General features: G+C 42.9%; 1 protein-coding gene across 1 annotated transcript in view; it reads right to left on the bottom strand.

Annotated features, from left to right (window-relative positions):
* The window catches only part of dmd (dystrophin), a 118,000-nt gene that overhangs the window by 64,403 nt on the left and 40,395 nt on the right, over positions 1-13,202 (bottom strand). The window contains exons 21-28 of the mRNA XM_053417228.1: positions 11,716-11,828; positions 10,867-10,995; positions 7,838-8,030; positions 5,616-5,761; positions 1,450-1,550; positions 1,229-1,340; positions 353-466; positions 16-171 (exon numbers count right to left, since the gene is read on the bottom strand). Of these exons, the coding sequence (XP_053273203.1) occupies positions 16-171; positions 353-466; positions 1,229-1,340; positions 1,450-1,550; positions 5,616-5,761; positions 7,838-8,030; positions 10,867-10,995; positions 11,716-11,828 (1,064 nt within the window). The remainder of the gene's footprint in view (positions 1-15; positions 172-352; positions 467-1,228; positions 1,341-1,449; positions 1,551-5,615; positions 5,762-7,837; positions 8,031-10,866; positions 10,996-11,715; positions 11,829-13,202) is intronic.

The following is a 13,202-nucleotide window of genomic DNA, read 5'->3' as shown; positions in this document are numbered from 1 at the left end:
GTTGAGGGGACACACCTGCTTGCAGACGTTCTCCCACTGGGCGTTGAGCTCATCCAGTAGCTTCTGGATGTGGATGGCGAACGGCGGCTCGGCCTCTTTCTTCAGGTACAGACCCACTTCATTGATGCCATTCAAACTGGGTTGGATGGTGTGGATGTCATTCACCAGAGCCTGGTCAGTCAGACGGCACACAGGAAGGAATATGACTGATCACAATGGAACAGATTACTTTTTAATCCTTTTATTTGAAATGTGAGAAACTGATTTGTAAGAAATACAATTTATGATGCCACCAGAACACTGTTAGTGAAAGTTTAGTGTAAAGTAGAACCCGGATGCAAGGTTCCCTCACTGTGCACTGCTCCAGCTGTTTCTCCAGAGCTTCAGAGTCTCCCAGCGCCGGCCACTCCTCGTTCAGGAAGACGTCCACATCTGCCATCCACTTCTTTAAAGTCTTTACATCGTTCTGCAGAAGGAAGACAAGAGAGGAGCGAGACAAATCCCAGTGAAAATGAGGGCTGACCCATTGAAGTAGATGAGTCGGGCCATCAGTCCAGAACATCTAAACACTAAAGGGGACCAGTACGTTTGTGTTACTCTGTCCTTGACACACGGGGCTATTGCTTGTTTACAGACATGCACCTTGTGAAAAGCAGGCCCTGCCAAATAAACTAAATTTGTATCCGTCATGTCCGAGGGGCTTGGGTGGGGTATCCAACCCCCCCCCCCCCCCGGAACGGCCCGGTGCCCAAACACCATGAGCCAAAACAGGAGAGAATGAATCTGCAGGCCTGTAAGCTACTGGCCCCTCAGCTGAGTGCAGACCAGCAAACTTTTCTTATACGTTATAATGAGTTTTAAAATATGAAATAGTTGCTAAAATTAAGAGGGAGAGGGCTCGTTTTTCAAAACTGAGACGTACGAGGATTTAACTGAGAATCCAGATAATAAATGAAACACTCCAGGGCTGTCAAATGTAAAATAAATCAGCCTTGGTTTTTAATTAGGCAGGAGAGAAATCTGGATTTACCTTGTTTGAGGGAAGAGGAGTTTAAAATTGGTTTGATTTGAATGCAAAGCTTTGGATAAAAGTGAAATCAGGTATCAGGTAATGTATTCAGTAAGGCGTTGGCACCTGTCAATCACAATATGGATAAACAGTGTCCAATATCAGTTGTAATATTAATTGACAAATAGAGCGTTTGATTTTCCTTGGCCTGCATCTCACCTCAAACTGAATCAGTTTGGCCATGAGCTCCTGGATCCTCTGGGCGTTGTCCTCCAGTGTGGTGCCGAGTCGTCTCCAACGCGCCATGATGGCGTCCATCTCTATCCGATACCTGCGGCCGCACAGAAGATCATGGAGTGTGATCAGAACTTCAATATGTAACAAAATTCAATCCTTTTGATTTGTTTCTTTCAATTGATCACTTATTTCCCATGGCTCACTTCTGGCTGATGTCATGCGGAGCTTTCTGGAAGACCTGCTCCACAGTGGAGGTCAGGTAGTCCACCTCCCCCTGGTGTTCGATCAGCGCCACCTGGAGGTCCTGAGGGGAATCACAGACAGAAGTTTAGACGATTTGACATGTGACAGTAAAGAACAAATGCAAATAACAAAAATGAATGATGGCTGTGTTCTTTTGGCTGCTTCCCTTTGAGGACCCTGGAATCAATCATGCTGGATCACTGTCAGAGAGTCAGGACTAACGGGCCCATTTAAATAGAACAGAGCCATCGTTACTGTTATAACTGACAGAGGCTTCAAATCGTGAAAACAGACAAATGACAAAAGTGGAGTCCATCGTTTCTCTGGTCATCTAGAAAGTGAGATGAAGAGAACGGGAACACTTTACTCTGCACACCAGGGAATCTTCAGATCATGTAAAAAGAGACAGAGCAGAAGAAAACACGCCTCACGTCTTTATAGGATTTGTCGGACAACTATCATGTAACTCATGTTAAAGCCATTCAGAGAAAATCCTTTGGGTAAAAAGTCCTTCTGGTCAAATGTTAGTTACATGGCAGGGCACTGAAGGGAGGACACGGCAGAATGAGGGATGACGAGCATGACGGTTCATGAGCTGACTCAGCACTCGGCTGCCTCTGTGAACATTTCCAAACGAGATCCTTTTCACACGGCTGGATTCTGCTCGCCCTGTCGTGCTGTGTGAATCACAAGTGGAGAGATGAGGGAGTTCCTGGTCGGCCGCGGTGGAAGGTTCTGGGAGAGGAGAGCCTTGTTCACACCAAGGTGTCTCAGAAGCTTAGTTCAAACAGACCAAATCTGCCAGTTACTGTGGCTTAACCTCAATCCTGCTGCTGCCACACTGAATCCCAAGCAGGGATGTATTAAGGACTAGTTCTGCCACGACTTTTGGCCTTTTCCTAATTTCTCTGACTGACTTTTTTTTATCCAGCAGCACCGGAAACCTCCGACACACGTTCATCCATCCCCTGTTTCACTTTGACACCAGCGAGCTGCTTTATTAGAGCCGATTTTCTGCAAAAGAGGTGAAGAGGTGACGACTCACAATGCAAAATAATGCAAAACAGCCGATTAATCTGTGTGACCTGAGCCAGACAGTATTCTTTCCATCAGCGAGGGTGATGGTCATGCTGGGGACCAGTCAGCCTGTTTGCCTGTAAGCCCTGGTCCCTGTTTCAGTAAAGTCTCTTTGCTGCACCCTCACTGCCAGGCTGCCTGCATTTGGGTCAGCCTGCCTGTGTTCCATACACCGATTGATAGTTTTCTATTACTGATATGATATTGTTGTTTGACTGGGATAATGGAAGAATGCTGCTACTGAAATCATAGACTGTAAATAAAGATGGACGACGCGTCTCCACCTCCTCCCACTATCCAGAAATGAATCCAAAATATCCAGGATGAGCTGTGATGTTGCACAGAGGAAGTTATTTGTAGCCTCATTCTGCACAGTGGTGATCAGGGGATGGAGCCACAGTATCAAGATCCTGCCATCCATCCATTCATCCAGCAAAAGTGATGGTGAGAAACTGGCTAAAAGTTTTGACCTTTACTCATATGAAGAGTCAGAGTTTAGCAAATTCCAGGATGTTACTCCCCCTGGAAGTTGTGCTTGTGACAGACTAACTCCTGGGAAAAGATAGGAAACCAAATTCTTCTTCAAACATCTACAGGCTCCTCTATTTCACATCACTATGAACTGAACACTTTGGGGTTTGGACTGTTGTTGGAGCAAAACAAGACATTAGAAAAAGCTTCAAACTAAAGGAGGACTTTCCCTATAATGAATAATTGCAGATAAACAAATAACTTTAAAATATATTAATTGCAGCCACGATCTTTTATCCGTGCAGCCCATCCCCACTTCCCTCTCCCTACTGCAAAATCAAAATTCAATCCAGGGATGTAATTACACTAAAATCTGTGGTAGTCATTATAGGCTGCAATCAGGTCTTTAATAACTTCTATGAGTGGCTGTCGATAATATCATTCATCATCTCTGCACAAGCTGCCAGTTCGTTTTAATGTCTGCTTCAGCTCTGCAAGTCAGCACTCAAACAAAGATCTCACCTGACAGGAGCTCAAGTGTATTTATATCCAGAAAGCTACTGAAATGACAGGTGATACTGTCATGTGAGTGAAAGAGAAAGTGTGCGACCACACAAACTGAACACGGAACGCACACACATGCAGAAGTCCTGTCTCTGGGAGCGACGGGATGGGAAACAGCGGAGTCTGAAGATTAATGACAGCCTATCAGTATGCAGAATGAATTCCTAATTATTATCTACAATCGACTTTAATTAATCTCTGGCTACAAGGCTTGATCTGCCTGCTACGCTACAAAACCATTATAAACTTTAGAGAAGCTTGAGTTCGCTCGCACACACATACTCCCACACACATTCACGTCTCTGGTGCAACCTTGACTTAAGATAAAGACTCAACTCTTCAAAAAGAGAAACAAATCATCAAATTGAACACAACAGAAGAATCAGAAGAACATGCATTATTGTTCAAAACATACAGATAATGACAGATTGAAAAACTGTTATGTACATTAGTGAAGCTGCACATTCACCACTGCATTATATGCATAACGGCACGCTGGCATTTTTGAGAATATGTGTGTATCTGTTCTGTGATAAACAGACACTGATTTGCTCCACTGGGATTTTGCTCGCCCACCTATTATAATTGTGGAGTTGCTCACACACACACAAACACACACACATGCGTACACACACGTACACGCACACACACAGCAGCAGCCGCAGCAGCAGCTCTGCTCTGCTCTCTGCATGTTAAGCAGATGCAAGTGGAGCTTCACAAAAATCAGTGACTTCAGAATTTCTTGCTTTAGAGTCTCATTTAGCTCCACTTTAAAACTGCTGCTTCACATAAAGGAATGATGTACAGCAGATAGAGCTGCACACGCCTGAGGGTCATTAGTGTACAGTAAGCTGCTCTAACTGTTGTTGATCTATGTGTGAGCTACTAGAGACCAGAGGGGAGGGGCTATCTGTTTATCCAGAGCCTGCTGTTTATTTATATAAAACTCAATACTCCAAGAACTTGTGTTTATTGTACAGGCTGAATACAGATCTTAATTGAATGAGTGTGAATGGAAATAATGTGAAATGGGTCAAATACATATCGATATGTTTATTATTTCAACATTTCACAATTCAATTCATATAACCTTTAGTTTGTATTATCTCCATGTTCAGGGGCTTATTAAAACTTAGTTGAAAATGACCTCTTCTTAGTCAAAGCACGCTCCAGATTCCTTAACAATTCTCAAAACAGGGATTTTATGTTCCCGGCAGCAATTTGGGCAAGTCCCGGTGTATCACACGCACACTATTTACTCACTAGTTGGTGGATATGTATCAGACTGTTGGTTAATGGGGCCTGTCGTCTGCTTCCTCTCCCCTCTCTCTCTCTCTGCCTGCTCCCTCAAAGAGCAGCAGAGAAGAATCCTTTCTGCTTTGGCAGTTTGGCAACGCCGGCGGCAATATAACTTTACTACTTGTAGTAAAAACTGATTACAGTGTTATACATCCAAACAGGATGATAGAGCCAACCCTATTTTGGCATTTAATGGGAATTGGTAGATAGAGTTGAGTAGCAGTGTTGTCCAGAGAAATAGAGCGAATCCACCTATCAGCTGAATCACTGCTGACTCCTTGTGGACGCTTGGTTTAGAGAACACCCACCTGTGAGTCATACACCAATCTCCAATACCACAGTGTTCAGTTAGATGGGAAAGATGATTTATCAAAGGTCAAGGTTCAAGTCCTACACTGGACAGCCTTTTGTGAGAGAGAATCCCCCAATGTCAACTGAGCACAAAGTGGATTCCACCACTCCACGTAAAATCCAGTTCCACAAAGGTTCTACCTGCCAGACAGGGAACTTTCACTTCACTCTGTTCAGGTTGACCTCCACTATCTACATGTCAGGTTTCAGATTTTACTGCAGTAATCAAGTCCTGGTGTTTAATACTTTAATAACCTTGATTGTTTTGGGGCCTAGAGTCAAAGTTTGTGGTGCATCATGTTACAGTGACGAGAGGAATTATATTTCTATAAAGATGGGCTTGTGTGTGTCTGTGTGTGTTTACCTGAACATCCTTCAGCCTCTCTTCCATAACAGGATGCTCTGTAACGGCCGTGGATGGGATGGCCAGCTTGGCCTCGCACTGTTGTAACCATGCCAACAGCACTGATATGGTTTCCTTATAACGAGCCGGGGGCAGGCTCTCCAAAACTTAACAGACAAAAGAGAGAGAGAGAGATTTTAAATGTCAGCAAACTGCAAAATCCAACACATTTTAATTGATTGTCTGAACGTATTCACAAATATCACCCTGAAGATAGATATAAAGAACTATCAGGGTCTTCTAGGCTCTTCAGCCTGTTTCTGGCCTATTTACATTCTATCGAGCTTGATTTTTTAAAGCCTGGAGACTATGAAACAAAATGAAATGGGATTTTTGCAAATTTAATCCAGCAACAACGCTGTTCTTCTCTGGTAAATGGACTCTTTTTAATTTGGGATAATAAAATTTTCCCTGATTTGAACTGAACCAATTCAAAGAAATGTGCTGACCCGACAAGAACTGACTCCAGAGGCGCAAAAAGAAACCACAAAAGAAAAAAGTATACTTTTAATAACTAGTGCATTCCTTTCAGAGATGCCTCTCAACCATCGGCGTCCTTGGGAAGTTGACACAGTGATCTGCATGCATCTGCACCCAGGCCACGTGTGTGCGGTCGAATGTGTGCGTTAGATATCTCACCCCTGGTGTGGATGAGAAGAGCGCAGTGTGTGGTGTGAGGGAAGAAACTGTCTGAGTGAGTAAACAAGTATAGTTTGTCTGCTCGGGTGTCAGCATCCCTCTCTCTTTCTCTCTCTCGCTTATCTCCCTCCAGTTGACTCTCTCTCTCTTCCTTTCATCCCACTCCCGGCATTTTTCTCTGTCAGTGCCTCACCCCTCCCTGTCATTTTCTCGGTGGCAGTATTTTTTGTTTTCTTGTTTCTTCCATCCTCCTCTTCCTCGCTGATACAAAAAGCTATCAGCTCCTGTTTTGTCACAACACGTCTGATTTAGTTTTTCTCGTCTTGATGGCTGTAGCCTTTGGCTTCTTAGTATATCTGATTAAGTCTCATTGTTATTACTGGGAAAGCCAAATACATTTTAGTATCCACACATGGAAGCAGCAGAACAAATTGGATTAAGCCTCTGACACACTTGCTGGAGACAAGAAGAAGGTGAAGAGGTGTTAATCACTGAGGGTTCACCACATGTGAGTCAGAAACACATGTCAACTTGTAAACCACTTCTAAAAATGGCTTTGACATGTGAACCTGTTTACTGAGAGGAGGACACACAGCTCTTAAAACTACAAACTTCAGATGAAAAGTTTTCTTCATTCTTTTAATGAGAATGTGGCTCGTCAAAAATGTGTTTGTGAGGAGATGAACATGGGGATGGACCACACATCTCTTCTTCCTCCCATTAACCAATAACTTGAACCTTAAACTAATTGTTCTTTTCACGTAAACAAGTTGCATAGGGTTGATTTAAAGATTCTGTCGTACAATGCAGCTGTAATTTCAATACGGGTGAGTCTGCATGTTCAGCCATGGTATCAACTTTTCTCATCTAGCACTTTATAAGAAAGCGAACAGGCTTTGCCAAAGTTCCCAATATGTCAAACTCTCCTTTGTTGAGTGGGAGATAGTGTGCTCTGAGTGTCAGACCGTTTCTCCTCGGGAAGTCAGTGCTGCATTATGCTGCTGAGTGCATGTCACCGGGGTTAGTTATTTGGGTTGGCAACCTGACAAAGCTAAAAGGAAGCTTTTATTTGACTGTCTCAGACTCTAGCTGAGTTTTGTTGTATGAATACAATGCTTTGTGGTCGTAACAGCAGATCATATGGAAACAGGACTGTTTTCATCCCTGGAAGGAATTCATTGGGTTTTTCTCACAGCGACAACAAGTGTGTCTACGCTGAATGTTGGGTTGTGGTTGCGTCTGTGGGCAGAGACATTTGTCACACCAAGTCTGTCAGATCCAGTGTGTGGGCTGCAGCCAGCTGCCAAGGCTCTGCACTCACTTCTCTTCACTAAGATGCTGAATGAAGAGTCTAAAACCATGTTTCTTCTCACATATTAGTATAAATTAATCTGTTGTTACAGTATTGGAGGTTCCCTTATTGTTAACCCCTTAATTTGCATCTTGTCCCCTTGTAAGTAAATACACATGCAAATATTCTAGTGGTACAATATATAGTTCTATAGTTCCCGGGACAATGTGAGTCATCATAGCTCGTCCCTCACCCAGTTGTAGCTGCCTCTCTCGGGCCCTCAGGTTCTCCAGGACTTCTTGGTAGTGCTCTTTGAAGGCACTGATGTCGGCGTCCAGGAAAACCGAAGGGTCCTCCTCTCCTTCCTTTTCCTCTTTCAGCTCCTGCAGCTGCTTCTCCAACAGGTCCACCTGAGGCTGCAGGGAGGCCAGGCGAGCCACCTCCTCCTGACGAGACAAGGAGGGAGAGGGGGGAGTCATATCGTGGATGAACAGATGAGGAGGAGAGAACGTTATTCATCCACCACTCTTGTTGCCACAGAGAAATGGCTGTTCAGCTATTCCACAGGGTCTCGTCCTGAAAAAACGTAACTCCACAAATCTATTGTGTTTTCTTAGTTAAAGTTCCACTCCATTTGCCTTATGCTTAATCAGTTTGATTTCACAGAAATGTTTAAATATATTTCCAGCTTCTAATGAATAGGAAGCCAAGCAGGAAATTAGACCAGCTCAGCAAAACCTGAAGCTGTGGAACTATTTCCTCTGAACTTCAAACTTTAAAAACAGAACACACAGAGGAGGGAGGATCACTGCTTTCTCTATTTTTAAAAACCTGGTTTGTGTTCACTGCCAAAGTAAAATGAAAAAAATTACTTATCATGTTTTAATATGAATCCAAACCACTGAACCATTGCTAATTCCTGCCCCCTACTGGTGCTGGAATACCAAACCACTATATCCTTTAACCCACAAATAATCCAGTTTCAAACGAGATCCAGCTTGAGTTGTGGGTGTAGCAGGTAGTAAGTTAATATTCACTGATCCGTCCCTGGATGACAGCTTTGAACGCAGCACCCCTATGAACACTGAGCTGGTTGATACTCTAGCCTAGAGCCACGAGACACATTAGTTATGAATGATGTTGAAAAGCACAAGCATATATATCCTTGTCGGAACATTGGTTCGTAAGCTGCCAGTTGGAGGCATGATTTGCTTGCGGGAAGGTTTGCTTTGTTTCAGTAAATATTGTATTTTCTCTGAAGTCTTTCCCGTTAAATATAAAGATAGGAACTCAGAAAGTGTTTATGTGTGTGGGAAGAGGATGTGCGCTCTCCATTTGTGTCTATGTGTGGCAGCGTGAGAAAGTGTGGGCGCACTTCTGAGGGAAACATTGTTTGGGTGAATTTATCAGCAGCTGCAGCGAGAGACACATCTTCATCTTCTTTTTCCTAAATGTCCTTCATCCTCTCTTTGAAATCCCTCCATCCTCTTTTAGGTTTCTGGGACTTACATTCTCCCCTCTCTCTCTTTCACTTTATTACACCTCACATTTAGTTATCCCTCTCTTCTTTAAGTTTTTTTTTTTTTTTTTCTTTCAGACATTTCATCTAGATGTTATCAAAATTCAGCTTACAGCTGCATTTCAAAGACGAGGTGTTTGCAAATAGAATTCAGATAGAACTGGGAGATTAAAAAGCTCAGGAGAACAAGCCACAAACCCAAAGGTGGGGTTTATGAAAATATATATATAATAAAGATCATAAATCGTCCTCCTTTGTTGTTTTTTGGAAAAAGATAGATAAGCCAAGACTAGAAAAGTCGACATTCAAGATAAGTCAGATTTCCACATGTTGATGGAGGCTTTCCAGCTGTTAAAAGAAAACATGAAACAGACCTTTAACTAAGAATGTAGGGTGCAAGGTGTAAAGATGAAGGCCCTCGATGTGGCTCTTGATGACAGTGAGTCCTTCAACATAGAATAACAAGAGATGGAACAATAAAGAAGACCTGCATTCAGAAAAGACAGGTATCCAGATGATGAGCTGTCACAAGTGCCATAAATGAAGTGCCTTGAAAAAGACACGAGAGGAAAAGGAGGAGATGAAAAAGACGAGGAAAAGCTCCTCTTGTGAAAAGACTGACATCCAGAGGACGTGGGAGGCGTTGAGCAAAGAGACAGACGTGATGATACGAAAGAGAAATGCATCAGGGAAAGAGGAAACTCTACTGGCAACAAGGTGACCAATCATAAAGGCCATATCAAATCAGACAGTTCATCTTTCAGCTTCACGTGTGGAGACGAATATGAAAACTGCAGCTGCACATTTACGTTCATCCTCAGTTGATTTGCTGGATCTGAAAAGCAACCACCCTTAAGTTAGGAAATGTTTCCTTGGCATCGAGACCTGTGTCTCAGGGGAACGTTCTACTTCCTGCCAAAACACACAGAGCTTGATGCTGCATTTTACAATAAACAAGCAGTAACTTATGCAGTTTGAAGCACGGGAAGGAAACAAGCTTTTAGTTCTAGCTCCACTTCTGCCTCTCCTCTGGGACACTGCACTATAAGCTGCAACCCCCTGGGACTGCTGGGAAAAGGGAAGTTTGGAAAACAAACAAAAGTCTGATTGCAGCGAGTGGGAACCAGGGAAAATACACCTTTTTTATTATGTTTTAGTCGGTTTACTTCAAGGGATGTATATTCTATTTTCCTGCTGACCAATTTCCAAAGTCTGCTACTCATCAGGAATCCCACGAGATTGGGTTTCCTGATGATGTTGGAACGTAAAATGCTGTTTAAGATTGGGAGAATGATAAGGTGTTTTAGAGGAGAAAACAAGTAACACTGCAATTCTGAGGAAGAGCAAATCATTCTGAAGATAAAAAAACATCAATACAGGAACTAAAACTGGGAGAATTACAAACAACACAAAAAGCAGTCATCATCCAAACCACAGGGTGTTTGCAGGATTTTAAAAATCAAATTCAAGACGCTTTCTGACAAATATATATTTAAAGACCTCAACGCCACTTCCCAGCTTTCTCCCTTTGGAGATTTCAAAAATCAAATGTCCTACATCTTATGAATACTTACAAGAAAGTGCTGTGACACACAGATGCATGAAAGAGACAAATAAATGGAGAATAAGGAAGAAATGTAGAAAGAAAATGTAAAAGGAACAACAAGTAGACTTAATGTGACAGACACACAAATTATAAAAGTACAAGTAAAGTTTGTATATTGTTTTAATGACTGGAACCAATCACAGGTTGTTTTACTTACTCGACATCGGTCCAGTTGTATTTTCAGTGGTTCTGCTTCAGAGGCTGGAGGCGCCTGGACCTTGAGCCAGTTCTCACTGACGTCCACTGCCTGCTCACACTGCTCGTACAAGCTGTAGAAGGACAGCACCTGCAGGACACACACAGTCAGGACGTCACATTCAGCCCCTGGAGACTTAATGTCTTTGGAAACTATATCTACCAACGTGAAGGTAGATATGGAGAATTGAAAGATAACTGCACAGCCAAAACCAAAAAAAACACACAGTCCGGCCTCTGATGGGACAAAATCGTTATCACATCTGACCAGGCGTGTTTCGAGGGACAGTGGGGGCCCGAGGCAAAAGGGGCCTGGGGCCTCTCCACTGAACCAAATAATCAGCTGCTCTCAGGGGCCGGGGTTTCAGCTCAGGGCCCCTTGGCAATGGCCCTGTGTGATGCCCCTGTGTCTGACATCCCAATTGGTATCGCACTGCTGCTCCCAACACTATATCTGGGTTGACACGTTTGTTCTTCTCGTTGAAACTTTATCTCTAAGCTAATTATACTTTTGAACAATGTAAAATATGAACGTAAAACTAAGTCAGACTTTATTTCATCAGGTGCTTTAAGTTGAATATTTATCTGCACCGACATAACTGCTCAAGCCAAGAGGGATTTTATCTCTTTGGATATATTACAGAAAGATGAGGTGCTACAAACACTGCATACTGAGTTCTGCTCGGCAACTGGTAATATATTGTGTTAAGAAAATACTCTGCCAAGGTATAAAGTACCTGAGTGACACAGAGAAGACATGGAAGTCTGTGTGTGTGTGTGTGTGTGTGTGTGTGTGTGTGTGTGTGTGTACCTTTGTCTGGTAAGCCAGCCATGCCAGCCTTTCTGCCAACAGGGCACAGAATCCCACCCAGCGCTGGTTCAGCTGCTCGGCTGCCTGGGCAATGTCATCAGCACGGCTTCCCTCTGCAGGAGCAGACAGAGAGGGGGGGTGACTGACACGTACACACACACACATGCCTCATACTTCACACATGAACGACTGGTCTCATTGTAGGGGACAGACAGAAACGGACACACACACTCAATGCACACAGAATCTGGAGAATGTCATCTGCAGGAGAGCTGAGACAAGCTATTGGTATTCTGCACAAAGTCTGAGCTCTAAAAATGTTTATCTGTTTATTCACCACACACACACACACACACACACACACACACACACACACACACACACACACACACACACACACATACCTCACTGTGCATTCATGCTCAATGCTAACTAACCTTTTTTTGATGTGAATGACCAATTTAAAGTGCACATAAAACTCCAGTGCCCGTAAAATGAAAACCTCCAAGAGTCAATGTGAAAAGTTATTAGAAAAAATGGATTCCCGCTCCTGCCTGTTAAAGGGCAAACTGAGCCCCATCGGCTGGATGATAATTGGACCTGGAGAAGGAAGCATCCTGGCTCCGTTTCTCATCTGGCATGCACGCAGGATAGAAATTGTTTCTTCTTCCTGTAATCGTACTTCCATTACGTTCAAGCATAAGCTTCATCTTAGATAAGTGCCATCGTGTGTAACCCTGAAGCTGATGGGGTTTAGGTTGAGGTGTAATTGAAAGTGTTATATTTTTTTATTTTTTGGTGACAAATCCCATGTGCAGATCTCAGGCAGCAGTGATTGTAACCTTCTATCCACCAGGAAAGTCCTGTTGGCTACCCGGGGTCTTTCTGTGTGGACTTTGCATGTTTTATACTGGTACTAAAACCATAATGATAATAAAGTGGCAATGAAATTAAACAAAATGAACCAATTCTTAAATTTTCTCCATTTATATGGAACGACTAACATCAGCAGGTTGATGCAGCTCACGTAGGCGATGATGACAAGACTCACATATGTAATTCTAAAGTCTTAAGTGAAACAAAACTGAACTTTTAATACATGAAACCTGGTTCAGACTTTTATTTTGTTAAAATGGCCCTGAGATAAGTTAAGATAAACTCAGCAACACTTTCCAGCAGCTGGCTGTAGCTATATAATTAAAATATACATGGGAGTATTATTTTAATTTAAGAATTTACGTATTTTAAACCTTCTATTCCCCCATTTCGAACTTTTCCTTTAGAGGCACTTTTGATAGGGGCCGGGTTTGAGTAGTGAAAGTAATCAAACTACCAATGTAATCAATTACTTAATAAAGCAATCTGTTATAACTGGCAGATCTTTCAAACATCTTGCTCAACACCAGTGCGTGAAGTGTTTGCAGAGATTTACATCTTCAGTAACTCAGTCGCCCAAGGCTGAGAGCCACATGAACAAACACACACAC

This window comes from Pleuronectes platessa, chromosome 24 (assembly GCF_947347685.1).
Source record: "Pleuronectes platessa chromosome 24, fPlePla1.1, whole genome shotgun sequence".
NCBI classification, from domain to species: domain Eukaryota; kingdom Metazoa; phylum Chordata; class Actinopteri; order Pleuronectiformes; family Pleuronectidae; genus Pleuronectes; species Pleuronectes platessa.
This window is presented reverse-complemented; position numbering and strand designations above follow the sequence as displayed.